The sequence below is a fragment of the Eumetopias jubatus genome, unplaced genomic scaffold (assembly GCF_037043125.1).
Source record: "Eumetopias jubatus isolate StellerSeaLion01/CBP00866 unplaced genomic scaffold, mEumJub1_p1.0 scaffold_6, whole genome shotgun sequence".
NCBI lineage: Eukaryota > Metazoa > Chordata > Mammalia > Carnivora > Otariidae > Eumetopias > Eumetopias jubatus.
The window spans coordinates 106,976,302-106,996,466 of record NW_028274812.1 but is presented as its reverse complement, the minus strand read 5'-3'; the positions used below and the strand labels follow the sequence as shown (position 1 = coordinate 106,996,466).

Sequence of the window (20,165 nt, the reverse complement as noted above, 5' to 3'; positions counted from 1 at the left end):
ACTTTGTTCACCTGTTAGCAGGGATGGTTTAGGTTGGGCCTGCCCTGGGGACTTCTGTTTTCTGTGCCCATGGAGGTAGACCAGCTCAGCAGCTTGTTCCTGGACCAGCCATGGTTGCAGACAGAATGGCGAGGGATGTTGCCTGGTGCCACCAATGCCTTCCTGAGCCATCCTGCCTTGCCCTGGGGTCTGCAGAGTTCTGTGAGCGTGGGTAGCTTTGGGGGCAGAACCATCATCCTGGTGGACGAAGGGCCAGCCGGGAGTTCTCTGAGCCTGTCTGCAGTCAGGTGAGGCAGAGGGAGCACCAGGTCAGGCCAGACTTCCAGGTAGCACTCCACTCAGTGCTCCTCAGCAGGTAGCCAGCGAGCAGGTAGCTGGATGCCCTCGCGGACCAGACACTGCCCTTGCCTCACAGAGATTTGGGAAGGTCACATGAAACAGGATGGGAAGTGGAAATGTGAAATAGAAGGTGTCTCACGAACAACGTCACTGGTGTCCCGGGAAGCAGAGCGGGGTGGGGGGTGGGGTGGAGGGCAGAGGCTCTCTCCTTACTCTACTCAGGGGCTGGAGCCCACGGATCTCGGGAACCGCCCACCCCGGGGCTGCGGGGCTGCAGTATTCGGGAGCCAGGCGGCAATGCCCAGTTCAGTCAGCAGAGGGCAGCATGGGGCCTGCCTGCAGGCCTGGTGAGGAGGAGGAGGGCGATGGGGCAGTCAGGAACACTGGAGACGGGGGGGGGGGGGGGGGGGGGGGACACGGTGGCGGATCAGCTTTCTCTTGGGGGTGTGTGCAGGTGGCTCCTCCCACCCAGCCCCCTGGAAGCCTGGCTGACAGGTGCTTAGCCTTCTGGACCAGGAGGCCTGGCCTTGCCCATCGAGTGGGGCACTCTTCCGTCAGGGGATTTGACCATAATTTGTGGCCCTCGTGTGTGTGGAGGGGGGGAGTGACCGCTCTGAGAAGTGACCCATGGCCATTTCTGTGTGTGTGACCAGTTGTGTGGGGCTGGTCTGAAGAGAAAGTGTAAAACCATCTGCTGTGGCTGGAGAGCCCTGATCCCCAGTCTGGCTTGCTCTCTCCCCCAAACGCCATCTCAGAGCTTTGCTGCCTTTCTTCCGGGAGGGCACGCGAATGTAATCATGATGCGCATGCCTGCCTGAGGCTAGCCTGAGGCTTCCACTAGCCCGATGAGACCCCTGGGGCCCACGCAACCCAGGAGGACTTCCTGCCAAGAGGCTCCATCCCTGATTTACCTGCTTGCCCCCCACCACATCCTCAAAACACAGCTCATTAGAGAAGAGTGGCTGCCAGAGGGCAGGAGGTAAGTTTTGGGGAGACTAGGGCCACAGGAGGCTGCTTCCCCTGTCTGAGAGGAGGCGGTGGCAGTGGCTGGGCCCGGCCTTTCCAGCAATTGCAATACAAGTGGGTGAAGGTGACAGCGAGTGCCGGGCTCTCCAGGTAGACGCTACGTGACTCCTGGCACGTTAAGAGTCTGTGCGCGAGTGTGTTTCCTGGGCGACCAGCTGAGCCACGGACAAGGAGAGGACAGGAGTGTGACAGGAATGCAAGAGAGGGAGGGAGGCAGTGCTGTTGGCTGGCTGGCCCCTCACATGCCACTTCTGTTCGCCGCCAGCTCAGGGTGCCACCACCTGCCCGGGTCAAAGCCAGAGCTTTCCAGGTGCATGTAGGTCAGCCAGCATCAAGTGCCACCACCAGTGAAGGAAGGCACTTCCTTCAGCTTGCTTGGCGCTGCCCCCTTGCCCCAGTGGGGGTACTGCATTTCTCTCTGGCATCCCTGCCAGCTCCCCCTTGCTCTCAGTGGGGGCCGGGGGTGCCCTGCTGAGCCTGGGCCCCTTCATCTACTGGAGGCAGGAGGTAGGAGGTGGCCAAGGTTGTGCGAGGGAAGGTCAGACCTTGCCAGGGTGTGCCAAGGTGCTGGTGACTGTGAACTCGAGAGCGAGGCCTCCAGGGTTTCATTTCTTTCAGGGCATTTGGGCCCAGGCAGGTTGCAAGCTGCCTTCCTGGGTGGGCGGAGAGAAGTGAGGCAGAGCCTGACCTGCTTTCCGTTCAAGACAGCTGTTGTGGCTATGGGCTCTGAGGGTAGGGACTGTCCCCAGATGAGCTCTGGGCACTGGTGGGGATGACTGGATGGTGGTAGGGAGGTTGGGAATGTACTGTCCTGGGGTCTGTTCTTCTGGCCAAAAGCTGAATGCCATGCACCAGGGACACTTTGTTCTGTCACACCCTCACTCCCATTCCCCCCCCCAGGCAATCCGTTTTCTGTAATGAGCGACTGGGAAAGCAGTGGGCTAGGGCCTCTACAACTCTGAGGGCAGGTCTAGGAGGTGGAGGACCTCAGGTGCTCAGAGAGGAACGCTGTAGGAGCCAGGGGAAACACTGCCCTCTTTGGCCAGGAAAGGGCCCCTCCTCCCAGTGTCCCAGCCAGAACTCTGCTAACCCAGGGGCCCTCTTCTCAATGCCATCTGGCTGGCACTGTGGGCCTGGGGGGTGGGATGAAGGCCACGCTGTGGCTTCCACTGCACCTTCTCCTGAACAGGTGGTGGTGGCACTTGGTGCCGGCTGACCTACATGCACCTGGAAAGCTCTGGCTTTGACCCGGGCAGGTGGTGGCACCCTGAGCAGGACTGGGCTGCTATGGGGCCCCAGGGCGCCTGGGGGTCAGGTCTCTCAGGTGCAGGGTGGCCCCTGGTGGGTGGGGATGGAGCTGTGAGGCTGTTGGGTGTGGAGTGACCAGGGTGGGCCATGGCGGGAGGAGGCCTGTGGGAAGCTGGGGTGGTGGGAGCCAAGCAGCCGGGCTGAGCTGGCAGCTGATGAAGGCCTCAGCGCATCACTGGCTGTTCCAACACCAAAACCTTCAAAGCATTTGCCTTTCTGGCAGGGCCTGGAGCAGAGCTGCGGCTGGGCCAGGGAGAGGCCTCAGTGCGCAGGGGAATAGAAGCTCCAGATCTGCATCCAGAGGCGATTTTCCCAGGCTCCTTCCTCCCACACAGGGGCTCCCTCCCTTGGTTCTGGAGCTGGATCAGGCCCTTCCCGCCAAGTCCTCATGGCTGCACAACTCAGCCCCGGGCTGGGCTGCTCCTGTCTGGGGAGCAAAAATCCAGGGCAGAACCCAGCATGGACAAAGGCTCATTAGCTGCAGCTTAAGTCCCCTCCCGCCAAGCATGGCTCCCAGTCCACCAGCTGCCAGGTCGGGCTATTGAGCTGGGAGGCCTGAAACAGCATAACTTCTGTGCGCCCCTGGTCAGGTCTAATCCCATCTCGGAGCAGAGGCTTCTGGGACTGGGGACGAGAGAGCAAAGGGGCAAGAAGGGCAAACTGCGTCAGGACTGCAGGTCACCGGTGACGGGCTGCCCCTCATATTGAGTGGGGAAGCCTGGAGAGAGCCTCTCCTAGCCGGGCCCCATCTCCCCCGCCTGTGGACTCAGCTTCCTCCCCCATTCAACCTTTAACTAGACTTGCTGACAGGAACGAAATGAAGCGGGGTGTGCTTCACCTCTTTTCATTTCCTTTGCCCTCCCTCTGGAAGTGGTTTTAATGAGCAGTGAAATGGCTAAAAGGCAATCGGGAGGGGTAAAGCGCCGGATAATTAAATTGTCTTCCCTTTCCCAGTGGAACCGCAGCACCCGGGCCAGGCTGCCCAAGGGGCTGGGGCGCCTCTGCAGAGGGCAGAGCTCTGGCTCCCCAGCATCTAGGCCTCCCCTCCTGCCTGCCTCCTCCCAGGGTCCTGGAGCATCCAGATGGAGAGGGGCAACGCTCTGGTGGTGCTGCGCAGCCTGCTCTGGCCAGGCCTCACCTTCTTCCATGCTCCCCGCACCAAGAACTGTGGCTACATCTACGTGGGCACCGGCGAGAAGAACATAGACCTCCCCTTCATGCTGTAGGAGGGGGCCAGCTGGGGGGAGTGTATTAGAGTCTAAACATTACTTTCATAAATGGCTGTGAATTTGGTTTGTTCTGTCCCGCCGCTTGTCCACACCTCTGCCCCCATCTGGTGTCCAGGCTCTGAGGACAGGCCATTGTGCTGGGAGACCCAGCTCTAGAGCAAGCGGCGGAAGGCTGGAATGTGCTCATGAGAGAGGTGGTGGTGGGTGGAAAGGGCTGGGGGAGGCGGGGGCGGCCAGGAGCCCTCGGAGGAAGGCAGCCCAGCCCACCTCCTCACAGCCCTCAAGCTGAAGAGCTGAGGGCTTGTCAACACAGGGCATGGGAACCCACTTGGCCCGGAAACTTCCTCTGCTGGCATTCATGTGGCCTATCACAAGAGATGAGTGACTCAGTGCTCAAGAACTGGCTAGAATGGGCTAAAGCCCCCTGCACTTCCCAGGCAGTAAGCACACACCCAGTGGCAGAGTCTAAGAGCCTGGCTGATGACATTCCTTTGGGGAGAACTCCTGTTCCCCAGCACTAAGCACGGCCCACGGCGGTCACGAGACCACCGCTGCTGCTCAGGGACCCGACCATCGTCCCGGTGCCGTTGCCAGGCGGGCTGGGGGCACTGAAGTCGGTCCCACCGCCTCTCGCACCTGCCGGGGGAGCTGGGCCGCCGTGGCGGGATGGGGCTGGAGTGCGGGTGCTCTGGTCACGTTCTCAGGGAGCCCTGCTCCCAGTCAGTGATACAGCATCAGAGGCTTTCTTGAGTAGGAGACGTTGTCTTTCAGGAGGGGTGACCCCACGGCCATGCGCACTTTGTTCCAGCGATGGCCTTTATTATAGATGGGCTTGACAGAGCGTGGAGACCAGCGGGTCAGGTACCTGTAGAGGGTAGGGAGGTGGCTGTGAGGGCTGGGGGGGTGGGCGCATGCTGGAGCTGGGACAATGGGTTGTGTCTCCTCGGGCCAAAGCCTTTCACCAGTTTCCCTTCTCGAGGAGCAGGGGCTTTTCCTGGGAGCAATGGCTAAGCATGCCGTAAACAGATGGGCTGGGCTCTTGCTGCCGCAAGCGTGTGTGGCCAGGGTCAGGCAGCCCAGGGCCACGCGCTCCCTTGATCTTTATGAGTTGTCAATGTTTGTGTGTATACTTGCTGGGGGAGGAGGCAGAGGAAGAGGCTGCCCAGAAAGCAGATCATTCCTCTCTGGCCTCAGTCATGGGGAGAGGAGGCTGATGTAAGGCCTGGAGAGATCCTTCCCTCTTCCCCACTTGGCTCACTCTGTCACCCCAGCCTTCCAGGAGCTCCCCTGGGCGGCCATCACTGGTGTAGGACCCCTGCCCCTCACCCTCGTAATGGGAGCCAAGGGTGAGGGCCCGTGGTACAGACCTAGCCCAGGAAGGTTCCTGTAAGTAGGAGGGGGGTGGAGAAAGATGGCTGCCGCCCACAGTCCTTTGGCCTCCTTTGGGGATGGCCAGGGCCCTGACAGTTCCCGGAAAAGTGGCTCATGCCGGCTGGGACTGGGGTTTACTCCATCCAGAATGCAGCTTGGATCCTGTCCAGAGAGGCCCACCCTTCGTCCTCAAAGCTCAGCCATGGCAAAGCCAGGCTCCTCTCCTGCCTCCACTCTAGGCCGGGGCTCAACCCAGCTGCCACTAAAGACCCTCGCATGAAAGACTTTTTCATTTAAAAAATTAATCACCTTGGTTGAGAATTTTTAGATAAAACTAAAAAAAAAATGACTACTGATTTTACGTATTTCAACTGAGCTCCCCTTCCCTGGACCTTGGTTTCCTGCTCAGTCCTGAGCAAAGGGAACAGCTCTGCGAGGAAGTAAAAAGCTGTGGGAAGTGCTGGCTTACACTCCAAGTATGAGGTGGGCAGGGAGGGGGGTACTCTCCACGTGTACTGTCAATGTCAATGCCCCCTAACAGGGAGGCCTCTGTGCAGTGGGTGGGGCCGACGGCTGGCTTCTCTATGGTGGTGCCGGGCTAACAAGTGTGAAGGTGAAGTGAGGGGAGCACCTGGCAGGCCCCCGAGCTGGCATCTCCCAGTTTTCAGAGGGGGTGGGGTAAGAAACAGAGAGTGGGAGCAGGCTCCCTAAAAGGAACACGCAGTGGGATCAAGGACCCCGGGAGAGCCTGAGGCTGACCAGCTTGTCCAAAGCTGCTGCCCTCAGGCTGTTTTCCCCCTGCCCTGGAGAGAGCGGAGGGAAGCTGGGCTTCAGCTAGCCCTGGGCCTGATGCCTGTGCCACCCGGAACAGCCAGCTGCGGGGGAGGGGGGCGGTGGTTAGTGGTCGCCAGTTAGCTCTCGGGGCAACACTCCAGCTCTAGGAAGAACCAAGGCTCCTTCGTACCTCTCAGGAAGTGTGGCTCCCTAGGGCCCAGCAGAGCCTGGGCCAGTCCACAGCAGCTCAAGGACCTCTGGATGGAATCATAAAGTCCCTTGATGCAAGAGAATCACACTCCTTCGTAGCCAGGACTCCCCCTCCCCCCTAGAGTGGCCTTTTGCAACCCAAGAGCCCCCACACATCATCAATCCTGTGTCACGTTAAAGGACACCGGATATATGGGAGGGAGCCTGGCCTTGCTTCAAAGGCCTGAGGGCAGGATGGATTATGTCCTTAGGCCTGCTGCTGTCTCTTTACAAGTCAGACGGGAGGGTGGGCTCAACTTCCAAATGGTCCAGGGCACAAGCGGGAAAGACAGGAAGAGGTTAATATGTCCTGCTCCCCCAGGTTGCTGGCAGACGGCCCAGCTAGCCATGTGGGAGGTTCAGGTGGAGATGGGCATGGGGCCAGGGTGCTCGTGAGGTGTCAGTGAAGACCCAACTCTGGCCCTGCACCCCCAGTCCAGCCACCCGGAGCTGGACTTGCCTGGCCCCCCACCCTCCGTGCCTGCATTTTGTTGGGGATCAGCCTTGGAGGTTGGCTGTGGAGGCGCTGTCTTGCCCTGCTTCAGCCATCTTGGGTCCCCTAGAGAGAGCAGTTACAGTGGCAGCTGGACAGACCGAAGAGGGGAGGGGCCGCTGACAGGGCGAGTGAGAGGACACGACCAGAATCAATTCTACAGACGTGGATCTACTCTCGAGCAGGGGCTACTGCAGATCCAGGAGGATGTGAGTGTGGTCTTGTCGGGGCCGGGGGCGGACAGGGAGCTCACGGCAGGATGGCTGTTTGAGGGTGAGATGGGAATCTGCTCCTACACCAGAGGGGGCCCCCCTGCTTTGGCTGGAACGCAGCCCGACTGATTCCAGGGTCTGGGGGCGTTCCTCCACTCTACAAAAGCCCAGGACCTCCCAGCCCGCTCTAGGGCAGCTGTGCAGGTTAACCGCACGACCCTAGGGAACGCTATGGAGGCTGCAGTTCTGCAGTGCGTGACGGGCACAGCTATATGTGGTGGCCCTACCCCAAAGAGCCCTCCCCTTTCTAAGGCCTCATTTTGCCCTTTAATAACCCCAGTGCCGGGATACTGAAAAGTTTGTAGGAGTGCTCTGACATTCCCATAGCAACCCAGTGTGATGTCATAAACCGGGGATTAGCACATTCTAGTGCCCAACCGGCAGACCTTACCCTTCGTGCCCCCGTGCTAAGTGCCCAGCTGGGAAGGGGAGAGGAGAGAGTCTGAGGCCAGCAGGGGAGACGCACGGAAGTGTGCACAGGATCCACCCAGCAGTGCTGGGGCTGAAGGGGGTGGGTGCTCACGCGGGGAGGGACGGAACAGACAGCCAAGGGAGCACTCTAGCTTTCCTGGGCTGTGGGACGAGCTCCAGAGAGTGAGAGCTGAGGGCCTGCAGCAAGCTCCGGGTGGCAATACCCAGCTTTGCTTACCGGTTGAGTTGGGGTTTGCTCTTCGGAACAAATCCTTCAGGAAGCTGAGGCCTGTGATTTGGGAAGAGACCTGAGGAGAGACAAGAGCATGTATGGGATGGTCTTGCAGCTCTCTCTGCAGCTCTTGGGGGTAGACGGAAAGCCCAAGGGGGGTGGGAGGCTGGCACTGGGGGGGTGAGTACGGCAAAGGCTCTGATGTTCCTATCTCTTCCAGGAGGGGCTGGACCAGGGGGCAGCCGGCAAGGGGTGGGATGGGGGGACGGCGCCTGTAGCCCTCTGCCCCAAGAGGGCCTTCTACCTGCTCGGTGGGCCATCTTCACGCACTCCTCAATCTTACGGTGTTCTTCCTGGCACAGGCCTGTGATCCTTCGAGGCAGCATGCCTCCACAAGGCCGGAGGAACTGACTGAGCAGCAGAACGTCCTAGGGGAAACGGAAAACTGCAGTCAGCCAGCCGGTGGGCGTCTGAAACGGGGCACCAGGGCCTCATGGCCTACAGGGGAGGCCGTCCTACCCCAGCACCCCGAGGGGTTGACGTCTCCCTCGGGAACCAACGGGGGACCACACCCTCTACACAGAGGTCTATTTTTACCCTAACAAAACCTAAATCCCAAGTTGGTAAGATTTTCCAACCCCAAGGGCTTCCAGCATCTCCATGAGAATCTTTGAGAGATTACAGAACAGAAACTCTTCAAAAAGTGTTCATCTTTTGAGCATGGGCAGCATCTCTCCTGGTAATGAAAGGCCTGTTATTCTCCTTGGGCGAGGTAGGGGGCGTGTCATAGATTTCCACACAAGGGGGGAAAAAACCACTACGGTTTCTACCCCTAGAGCCTACAAGCCAGAATCCACACAGACAGCCCCTCCACCTCTGCAGTTCCCCTGCAAGCGCAGGCAGCACACGAGCTGGGGAGGAGAGGATCCGGGTGGTGAAGTTAAGAGCCACATCTTCTAAGCCCCTGTGGCCAGATGTGAATGGATTCTCGGGCTTCCTTTGGACCATCAGACTGCTTTGGATGAGTCAAGGGCACAAGGACAAACACAGCCAAAATCAAGCCAAGAGACCACTTCCCCTTCCAACTTTCACGGTGGCTGAGGGGGTTAAACAAAAGCCACAGCTTCCCCAAGGAGAGAGGCGCCCCGCCCACCGAGGGGCCCGCCATGCCCGTCTTCGCAGTCCTGTCCCACAAACTGATCTGCTGCCCTGGCAGGCGCCTCGCTGTATAACTACAGATTTGTTTTAATCACTGGACAGCTCCTGAGGGACCCGGGCCCCCAATTCCCACCCCTGTAATCTTTAGAATCTGGTGAAAAGAACTTGGATTGGATTATCCAGGACTAATAAACTGGGCCTGCAGCCCCAGCCCCCCACCGTAGGCTGCCAAGCAAGCTGACAGCTTTGTGCAGCTCAGGCTAACGGTGTCCTGAGTGGAAAGGGGTAAAAGGAAAACAACTTTAGCCTTTACCTCGGGGTGCGGGGGGATTGGATTTCGTCTGTTGGATAAATAGAGCCAAGTCCATTTCCTGGAAATGGCTGGTAGAAAGAGTGCCTAACCACGGTGGTTAGGCAGGTGTGGACTTCACTTCCCCATCTTCAGCTGGGATTCTAAGTGCGGCCACGACCCCACTAACTTCTACGTCACAAGAAGCTGTGAACACTGTCCCGGGGCCTGTAGGTTTCCTATTAGTCCGGGCAGCCATGAGCAGAAGGGCCAGGAGCAGAGTGAAAGGAGCACCCCCCTCCCTGCCCGGTGGCCCAGAGCCAAGGCTCCCAGCCCAGGAGATTAGTTGGGTCATTCTGTTCGGATCCCATGGGCATGTGGCCGCTCCTGCTCCCACCACCTGACCGGGACCTCTGCCTTTAGTCATCCCATTCCACAGAGCGGTACAGGGACAACTTGCAGGTCAAACTGGCCCAGAGCCTGAATCACCTGAAACCTAAAAATAGGGTGCTTAATGTCACCAATAGAACCCTGAAGGACAAGTATGGATTTCTCTAGGGCTGCGTCCTTCCCCCAAGCCCGCCCTGTTTCTAGTGAGGATGGAGAGCAGTCGTCAGGGTAGTAGGCTCTGCCTGGGTTTTGTACCCCTGGAGTTTATAGCCTGGCTCTGATATTAGCTGGGTGATCTGAGGCAAGTCCATCAACCTTCCCATGCCTCGAAGTTCCTCGTCTGGAAATCAAGGATGAAAACAGTACCTACTTCATAGGGATATTGTGAAAACCAAGTGAATGAGGGCCTGTAAATGCGTACCACAGTGCCTGACACAGAGCCCGCACTGTGGGGGTTCCCATTCTTAGTCACCATCAGCATCTTTCCGTGGAGAGAACAGCTCTACAGGAGCTGGAGCAAACAGGAGTCTTTGGAGCTCCGGTATGGAAGGAGACAGTAACGTGTCCCCAGGTCACAGTTTGGTGTGGACTCTCCAAATATACCCTCCTTATAAAAGGAGGAAAGCCAAATCCAGAGCCTGATTCCATCCGTGGGGAACACACCCTGCAAGATGGGGTTACAGGGCCCTGGTGGTCTGAACTGCATGCAACCAGCGCCATGATCTGGATTAGTGACTCTTGACCCTGGCGGCACTGTAGAATCACCTGGGGAGCTTTAAAAATGAACGATGGCCAAACTCCACCCAGACCAAGCGCAGTCAATGTCTGCGGGTGGGGCCCAAGTAGCATTTTAAAGCTCCCTGGGGCAGCCGGGGTTGAGAGCCACTGGACAAAATGCTTCTGCCTTTGGTGGTTCCAGGAGATGCAGCAGTGGCTGGGGGGTGGGGAAGCCGCTGAAGTGAGACAGGGACGGCAACCTCCACGACATGCAGCTCACCTCATAGCCATACTTGTGCTTCAGGTTCCACCGGCAGATGGGGCACTGGCCAGAGGGGTTCGGGGGCTTTGGGCTTTCCTTGGGAGTCCCTGTTAACCGGCCTTCAATCTAGGAGGAAGAGAAAGCGAGCCAGTGAGGGAGAGGGCATGTGGAGCCTCAGATCCTTGAGCAACCCCCCAAATGATGAGATGCCGGGAGAGTTAATCTCTGGGGGCCTTTGTGGGAGTGGCTAATAGGTCTCTCCGTCTCCCCTGCGGCGGTGGTTCTGCAGCTACTGCATACCGGACCTCGGGGTGGCCATAGAGACGTGACCTGGTGGCACGCGAGCATCGCGGCAATTAGACAATGCTGGTAGCAAGAGGCAGGGGTTTGTTCTATCAGCTGAATGCTACCTTACCTTCCTCAAAAACAAAACAAAACAAAACACCAGAACATTATGCTTCCCGCTCTGGGAAAAAGTAATACCTGCACAAGGTAGAAAGTTTCCATCGATGCAGGGATACACAGTGAAAAGGAAGTCTCCCTCCCATCCCACATACCATGTCCTTCTCAGAGGAAATTGCCCTTTCCAGCTTCACCTGACAGAGGCCAGTCTGTATCAGTGGTTCCCAACCAGGCAGGATTTTGCCACCTTCCCCCCTCCCCCCACTGGCGGACACTGGACAATGTCGAAGACATTTCTGACTGTCATGGCTAGGGGATGGGGTGTGCCGGGCAACCAGCGGGGAAGCTGCTAACCATGCTGCCCCCCTACGACAAAGCCCTAGCCAGCCCCAAAGACTGAGAGAGCCCGCTCTACGCCTTTCCAAGCAGGTACTGTGTGCATGCCTGCTTCTTTGCTTGCTCTTTTAGAAACACACATGGAAAGATATATTTGCCTGCCTCCTCACTTTTATCATTTTGGATGCCACCTTTCAAATCCTGCTGAGGCCACGTGTGTAGTGACCTCCGCCATTGCTCTGTATCCTGTGACACAGCCTTGGAATTACCAAGTGCAAGAAGCCAATGATCTGGGAGGTGGCTCTGATTACAAGAGGGGGAGTTTAGAAAGCCTTGCTGATTGAGGCCATGGATTATGAGAGGGAAGTTGGGACAGGTCTGAGGCTTTGGGAGGGGAGTAATACTGTCTCCTGGGGGAGAAACTGGCAAAAGGGAAAGGGGGCTGTGCAGGGTCCTGCGACCCAACTTTCTGCCAAGGCCACCGTAGCCACGCCAGAAACGAAGTGCACTAGGGAAAAAAATGTGGAGGTGCACGCTGGGTCTTGGGAGGGGGTTACGGTGGGCCTGGCGGGGGACAGGGCTAGCATTTATTGACTCCCCATTGCATGCCTGGCTCTGTGCTAATAACGGTTCAAACGTATCACCTCATTTCACCCCCAAGACCTCGTGAAGGAGGATTCATGATCTTATGTTATAGATGAAGAAAGTGAGACCCCAGAGAGTGAGCAATGCCCGGTTAGCCGCAGCGGTAGCTCTCCCCGGAGGCACGGATGGCCTTCCCTCCCCCAGTGGGCCTCACGGTGCCACGATGTCTCCATGTTCATTTTGCAAATAGACTAACGCCTCCTCACATGAGAAACACTCCATACTCAAAAACCAGATATATTTTTCTCCACCAGCATGGAGTTCCTAGGGTGAATGCTTGTTTTGGCTTTGAATAAGGGAACCAAAAGAGGTGCCCAAAGGGGGTGGGGGCCCCCTGAAAAGAACCATTTTGAGGCTAAGCAGTGAAAAGGTGAGGAGTATTCTGGGGAAGACCCAAAGAGGGAACCCTAAGGGCTCGTCCTGGGGTTAAGACTACTTTGGGGGAGGACCGAGCTTGGCTGGCTGCCAGAAGGGTTAAATCCCTGGTTGACATGGAAGTTACGGAGGCTTCTGGGAGCTCTGTGGAGTGGCTGAGATTTCCTGGAAGCATGGAAGGCCATGTGAAAACAACATTGTCTTTCAGGGATTATAGGATAATCTAGGCCCCATGACTCCCCGAGGAAGGGAGGTGAGATGGGCCCAACAAGGGAAAGGGGGGAGTAAGTGGATGAAGAATCATTCTAGCTTTTTAACCAACAGACAAGCCAGGGTGCCAGCCAGTGAGCCCAGGGCCCAGAGAGTGTCACCTTTTAATGGCATCACATAAGGAGTAGCTCGGTCCAGGCTCCCGGACATGGGTCAACTTACTTGGGCTCTCTAGTCTCACCACTGCCTTGGTTTCCTCTTTGGAAAACTGATTTATCCCCACCAAAGACCTCTGAGACCTTATCATACAGAAGGCCACTTTAATCAAACAACGGATGCCTCAGTCCAGGCATGATGACTGTTCCTGATTCAACCACATGACAGCACACAGCTTGAAAAACGTCAGACTGTGGGATTTATGGTGACAGAGGGAGTTGCTCCTGATGCCAGGAGTCCAGTCTGGGTTGGCCTCCCTCCTCCCCCCTCCCCCCAGCAGCTCCAAGAGTTAAAGAGGTTGTAAGTGGCCAATTTGATGATACTTACTGTAGTCGTCTTCCCTTCTTGGATCTCCACCACTACAGAGATAAAGGGGAAAAATCAGGTCAGCCATTTAATAAGGAACAGGGAGTTTCAAATAACAGCTCAAATTCTACACATGCAGAAAATTGGAGCCTTCGGTCTGCACTCTCCCACGGTCCCCACCTGGGAAAGGAAGCGTGCAGGGTTCATCTCCAAGTGCCAAGGCTCTATGCCCTCGAGGCTGGGTGGGGGCAAGCCTAGATGCCCAGGTAATACCATCTCTCTGGGATTAAGGGTCTCTACGCTGTTTTTGTCTTTCTAAGCCAAGATTCATCTTGGTTCTAAACGAAGGGAATTGGCAAGATCCTGCCCTCCCGTGGCTAGCAATAATGACCTCAAAGTTAAGCTGGGTGGAAGTGGAAGCATCCAAAAGACCTTCAAAAGTACCCATTGCGTGTGTCCTTTCATGACGAGAATCACACAAACATGGCTTCTGACCCTGAAGAATGTGCAGTCTCCAATACAGGCCTGAACTAAGGCTGCTCCAGCGGCCCCAGGGCAGATAAGGAGTGAGAGCAGCTCACCCGCAGAACTCGGCTCGGGGAGCCATGCTAGAGCTCTAAGAGGCAGCTGTGTGAGTTAAATCCTCTGCCCTTCTGCACGCGGCTCGTGCAGGGTTGCACTGTGCTACGCATGTACGCGGGAGCAGGTGGGGGCGGGGCGGGGGGGAGAGGGGCCTGCAGATGCCGCCTGGGATGAGTTCTCAGGAGAACGCTGCAAGTGCAAACGGAGGGGGGCTCCCTCAGCGCTCTGCCCAGAGGAGTACGAGGGCAGGACAGTAAGTTGCACACATCCCTCAGGCTGTATGTATTTCCTAGCTTACTTCACCAGGATGAAGAATGGTAACTTTAAGAATATTCCAAGGAAGAACCAAGCCAATGGCGCACGTTTGGCCAATATAATCAAACAAAGCTCTTGGAGATTCCCCCTTGTTCTCCAGTGTCTTTAGAGGAGCCACTGCGGTTAGCGTGGGAACCGGCACGCAGCAGATGCTCAGTCAATGCTAGCTAGCACCAAGACCACGGAACGGTCGTCACGGCCCCCTTCTGACTGCTAATCACTGCTACACAAAACCTGGGTCAGCAGAGCTAGACTGCAAACTGTCTCCTTACATACAAACACTGTATCGAAACAGCAGCCGGGCTCCCACAAGTAGTTTTACTCAGCTTCAGTGAGGCAAGAAGTAGTGCAGCTTAGAAAGAGCCTAAGGTTCTGGGGAGGGGGGTGGGCGCCTGGGTGGCTCAGTTGGTGGAGCATCGGACTCTTGGTTTTGGCTCAGGTCATGATCTCGGGGTCGTGAGATCGAGCCCTGCGGCTGGCTCTGTGCTCGGCGGGGAATCTGCTTGAGATTCTCTCTCTCCCTCTGCCCCTCCCCATGCGCTCTCTTTCTCTAAAAATAAACAAATCTTTAAAAAAGAAAGGAAAAAAAGAAAGAGCCTAAGATTCTTAATGTTAAGAATCTAGTGAAAGTAATGGAACTTTTCCTGGAAACCTACTCATAAGCACACATACAGACATGTGTACCTAAATGGTAATGCTGGTTTTCTTTTGGTGGTGGCGGTACGTGATCTTTACTCTGTTCTTTATGCCTGCCTGGATTTTCTGAAGTTTTTTAAAATAAACATGTACTGCTTCTGCAATAAAAAATAAACAGTAAAAAGAGAGAAAGAGAACGAATGTCTAAGAAAAAAGTGAGGCAACTCTAACCCAACCGGAGGCCCTCGACAGCATCTGTGATCACTGAGCTCTGTGACCAACACCTAATTGGTCACAGACTGCCTGGAATTGTCCCCCATTTGTTTTCTGCGCAAGGCCATTCATAAAGCCTCATTACTCTAAAACAACCAACCTGAGAGCCCCTCAGTGTTCCACTCCAGATACACACAAAGAAGCCACGATGGCCAGAAAGGCCCCAAGGCTTTCTCCAGAACACTGTAGTTAACTAATCAATTCAAAGACAAACTAGTTTTCTCCCTGTAAAAGAAAATGCGTCACCCCACACACGGATCTACTTGTTCAGAACACAGACCAGCCTAAATGGGATGTGGGTGAGACTCAGCCTGGTGTTCAGTCGGGAGGCCAGCACAGTTGTGGGGGGACAGTCACTGGAATATGTCAACCTATAGACATGGGGGAGCAGAAGCAGGGCTTCCAGGCACCCCGGAAACTTCGCAAAAAACCAACCTGGGAGAGGGATGGAAGGCAACCAAATCTAAGCAGCAACAGGTGAGGGGGAGGTTTCTAAGAATCCTGGGAGGAAACAAAAGGAGAGACACATTCCTGGTACCACTCGAGCCAGCAGGAGAAGGTGGCCTGAAACAAAAAGCGGATAAACATGTGGTTCCCCTCTCTGTGGAGGCACTTGGGTCCTAACCATGAGGTAAACAAATCTAACAAAACACACATCACTCCCGGCAAAGAACCAAACCCTGAAGTCATTCCACTGGCCCCTGGAAAAGAGATCAAAGCCTATGGCCAGCTTCACTGTTTGCCAGCTCCCCACACAGCAACCCTGAGCCAGTGAATCATCTTAACTATATGCCAGTGGGTAAAACAATAGGCAGATGCTTATCTACTACAGACAATTTGTCAAACCAGAAAGAATGACCTGAGAACTCGTACAAGATTGAGAGTGATCAGGGCGGTGTCTCAGTGCAGGGGCAGGAGGCCTGGGTGGAACCTCAAGAAGCCCCTAGATTTTAAGCCTCTGAAAACAGGAGGTAGGAATCAAAATAGTATTGCTTTCCAGTGTGCATACAAAAACAGGTCAAAACCAAACCAAACCTGAGATCCATTTTGTCCCTGGCCTCCTCACCACTCAAGATGGGGGTAACCATGAAAAACTGGACTAAGAGATTTAGGTACTGACAATTTGTTTAGAAAAAGGTGGAATCACCCTTGTGCTCTGAGATATGGCTATTATGATGTAAACCAAGGAAAAACATGAAACTGGAGTTTCTAAACTGGAGTTAGGGGCCAAATCTTCTAAGACCGGCACTTCTCTCGTACACATCAAATAACCCGTCCCACGTGAGACAACACATTTGCTGAGCCCCCAGGGAGTACAGCCCCCCTCCACCTACTGTAGAGGGCTACAACAGAATAGGAAGACAGTCTTTACTCTAGAGGAGAAAAGGGAACGAAACCAAGTATGGGAACTTCAGTACAATAAAAGTCTATGCCTCGTAAAGAGGTTCTTTGAGTACTTCAATAAATACTCGCTTAGGATGGAGTCCAAGATAACTGAATTGTAACAGTCTAGAGCAAACAGTGCTGGGCTGAGGTTGTAGTGAACGCAGAAAGACCTCGATGGCCACATAAACACAGACACAGTGAAATGCAGCAGTATCAAGACCCAACTGTTTAGTGAAGGAGGAAGGGAGGACTCATGAATGATGTGGAGGGAGCTGCTACAGGAAGTGCCCAGAAACCAAGTCCTTCTTGGAAAGGATCCATGGAAACCAAGTACCAAGCAGAGTATGACAGAACGGAGTCACTGATGGCTAAAAGGCGCCACTCACAAGTCTTGGCGGAGGGCCAGAGAGTGGAGTGTGTGTTTGGGACATGTGGCTGCACTTCCGGCCATTGACTACTTTTCTCAAACTCCTTCCCCACTTCCCTCTGTTCATCTTTAATTCTACTACTCAAGTTTTCTGATTCTCTAATCACCTACCCCGTTCTTTCCCTGGGACCTCTGAGGGAATGTCCCTCTGCACTAGGCTTTTTCCACTAGCAGGTTCCTCTGGACTATGTCCCTTGAAGTCTTTGAAGCCCCCAACTCACACACTCCCCTCTCAAAGCTTTTAGCTACAGGGCTGCCCATCCTGCCACTGCCAGGTGCGTCCTTGTCTGAAATGCTAGGTCCTCCAGAAAGCCCCTCAGCTAACTGGAAAAGATGAAGAAAACTCCCTTCAGCCTTTACTCATTTCAACACGCTCTGCACTAGTTTCCGATAGATGAGTCCTGTTAATTCAGAGAGTCACATGTGTTTTTGTTTTAAATAGATTTCCCTCCCAAGAGTGAGAAGGCAGGAATGAGATCTAACACAATCTTTCCCATAAAAAGCACAACACCGTCTTCTGCAAATTAACTGATGAGAGCTTTCAGGTGGGAGAACCACAGGACAGCCCTCCCATGGTGTACCATGGCAGTCTTAATGGTGGAGAGGGAGGAGTGCTGGTTCTACTTCCAATGCCACCACTTACTAGCTGGGTGATCCGGGGCAGCTACTGAACTCCTCTGGGCCAGATTTCCTCAGTAATATGTCAGTAATATCTGCCTTTAAAGACTGTCGAGAAGATGGAATAAATGTATGTGGAAAACCTAGCACAGTGCTTGCAGCAGGCACACACTAAACCCCAATTTCCATTTTTGTCTTCCTTCACTTTTGTTCCTTCCACTATCCTTCTTGCCTTTGTGCGTCCCTCTTATCAAACTTTCAACCAGGCTTTCTCAATAGCAGCACAACTGACATTTCAGGCCAGGTGGTCCTTTGTTTGGGGGCGGGGGGGGGGGAACGTCCTGGGCACTCTAAGATGTTGAGCAGCATCCCTGGCCTCTACCCACCAGATGCCAGGAGTACCAGTTGTGACAACCAAAAATGCTTCTAGACATTGCCAGATGTTCCCAGGGGACAAAACTGCCCCCCAACTGAGAACCACTGCTTTAGCCTGAGAGTCTCTACAGGCAAGAGCACGGAATGCTGGGTGCTCATAAACTCTGACTAAAATTAAGTAATGCTATTTGATGCTCTTGAAAATTTTCAGCAAACATCCAGCTGCCTGCCCACAACTTTAAATTGTGTGTACAATATTGTTTGGGTGTCAAATATACCAGCTGGGACCGGGCAGTCAAAATTAACTACATATTTAATATTTTACACCTTACACATAAAAGGTAGTATATCAAGACAAAGTTTTTTCTTTCTTTTTTTTTTTTAAGATTTTATTTATTTATTTGAGAGAGAGAATGAGAGCACGAGAGGGAAGAGGGTCAGAGGGAGAAGCAGACTCCCTGCTGAGCAGGGAGCCCGATGTGGGACTCGATCCCGGGACTCCAGGATCATGACCTGAGCCGAAGGCAGTCGCTTAACCAACTGAGCCACGCAGGCGCCCAAGACAAAGTTTTTTCGTTTAAAGGCTTTGAAGACAGGTGGTTCTCAAGCAGAATAAAGAATATGGTAGTGCCTTTATGTAAGATCACATCAATTCAATTATTTAGCTTTTAGGTCTGACAGCAAGTAGCAGAAGAGTTACCAACCCGGGTATTTATGGAATGAAGTTCAATAAAGACCCATCTGATTATACAGTCCATCATTTCACAAAATCTCCAACTGAAAAAAATTCCAATCTCAAATATTCTTTTGTAAACAAACAGACAAAAAAACTATTCCTCTTCCCCATTCTCTGGGAACATAGCAAAGAACTGTTTTCAACTCTGAATTTCACAATGGATATATAAATTACAGCTATTAGAGCTTGACACTTCATAGATACCCTCAAAAATGTTACGGGTATATGCTTATTTTGCAGTAGGGTATAGATGAAACATCTTCCCATGTCCTTCCTATCATCAGCATGATCTCTTTGGTACCTTTCTTTATTAATGGATTAGTTTATCTAATATTAACCAGGCAGTATCTGGATTTTATTGTTCTTTCTACTATATGTTCCATCTTCCTTTCATAGCTAAATTCTTCTAACATACCTATTTTCATTTCTTCATGAAATATCTCTTTGATTTCCCCAAACTGGGACCCAGCCCTCCCTTCCCCTGAATCTGCCAGATGAGGCCGAGTCCAGCTGGTTGGGCTGGGCCTGGGCCTACAAGGAGCCCTGTCTGCCACTGCTGTTTGAAAGCTAAAATAGCTTTCTTTCTGAGACAAATCCAATGAGCAAAATCTTTTTCCTCCCTCTGACAACAATGATCCCTCTTTTCCTCTCGGCACCTCTCAACTTTAAAGGATACCCTGGCCAATACTATGCCAGAATCTTAAAAACAAACAAACCCACATCACTTCTTTTGCACATCATTCATCAATTCTGGCTTCCAGCAGTGTACAAAGGAAGGCTGCGTCCTGACAGACCTTTTCACTCTTTGCGAGATTCCATCCTTTTAAAAGCCTGTTCAAGACACTTTCCCCTCATTAAAACTTCCAATTGGGTTTCTGTTTCTGGTAACCAAATCTCCCTGTAGTTAATCATGTAAATACCTAACTTGCATTTATTAGAGAGTATACATATCATCTTTTTAGAACCCAACTTCTCAAAAAAAAAAAAAAAAAAGAACCCAACTTCTCAGGAAAGGGCTGAATTTTCTCTTTTTTCAGAATCCCTTGACAGTCTGAAGTACAGTATTTGGCCTTCTGTAAGTTCCCAGTTCAAGGCTAGAATCAGACTGCCTTTCAAGGCTTAAGATTAATGAAAAGGAGAACCACCATCCAGCATTTGTCTCTGTTTCGGCTGTTCGAAGGCTTTTCCACCTTAGCTTCCACCTCTCTGGGAGACTAGGGGCCGGGGCAGAAAAAGACGCCATCAGAGCACAGCATTTTCAGATGAGAAACTGGAAAGGGAGGCCCTGGGGAGGACAGCCACATGTCCTTCTCTCATGGTCCAGGGATTTTAACAAAGGAGGTGGCGGCTGAGAGAATGCAGAAAGCAAAACCAACACGCTAACCTCTACCGAAAACTTTTCTGAATCCCGGGCCAGGTTTCTTCCTGCCCCTGCTAACTAAGCAAGGTTTTCTTTCCGTCCCTCCCCGCCCCCACCAGTGAGAACACTCGCGAGCCGTGGGAGGTCAAGATAATAGCGTCAAGGTCTGGAAAGGGCTTTCAAGCACCCCCGGAGCGCCAGCATCTCCGGGGTTTCAGAACCGCGCTAAGGAAAGGGAGGGAGGGGAGCCCACGGGGGCTGGAGAAAGCAAACTCCACTGATCTTTTCCTCAACCTTGGGAGATAACCGGGACCCAGGACTCACCTTCCCTGAACCCGCGAGCTGGAAGCCGAGCCCAGCTGGTCGCGATCGGGCCAGCCAGAAACCCCCCACGGAGCAGCCGTCTACAGTTGTACACCAGCACATTGAGGGCCGCCATCTTGAAAA

General features: G+C 53.9%; 2 protein-coding genes across 2 annotated transcripts in view; one reads left to right on the top strand and one right to left on the bottom strand.

The window, feature by feature from the left end:
• Positions 1-3,951, top strand: part of RSPH9 (radial spoke head component 9) — a 12,699-nt gene extending 8,748 nt beyond the window's left edge. Inside the window, exon 5 of the mRNA XM_028097565.2 lies at positions 3,739-3,951. Within this exon, the coding sequence (XP_027953366.2) occupies positions 3,739-3,899 (161 nt within the window). The 3' untranslated portion in view covers positions 3,900-3,951. The remainder of the gene's footprint in view (positions 1-3,738) is intronic.
• Positions 3,900-20,165, bottom strand: MRPS18A (mitochondrial ribosomal protein S18A). The gene is made up of 6 exons (XM_028097566.2): positions 20,043-20,165; positions 13,032-13,063; positions 10,539-10,646; positions 8,009-8,132; positions 7,711-7,780; positions 3,900-4,767 (listed from the first exon to the last, which is right to left on the bottom strand). The coding sequence occupies exons 1-6, from the start codon at positions 20,155-20,157 to the stop codon at positions 4,623-4,625; spliced, it is 594 nt and encodes a 197-aa protein (XP_027953367.1). The 5' UTR covers positions 20,158-20,165; the 3' UTR covers positions 3,900-4,622.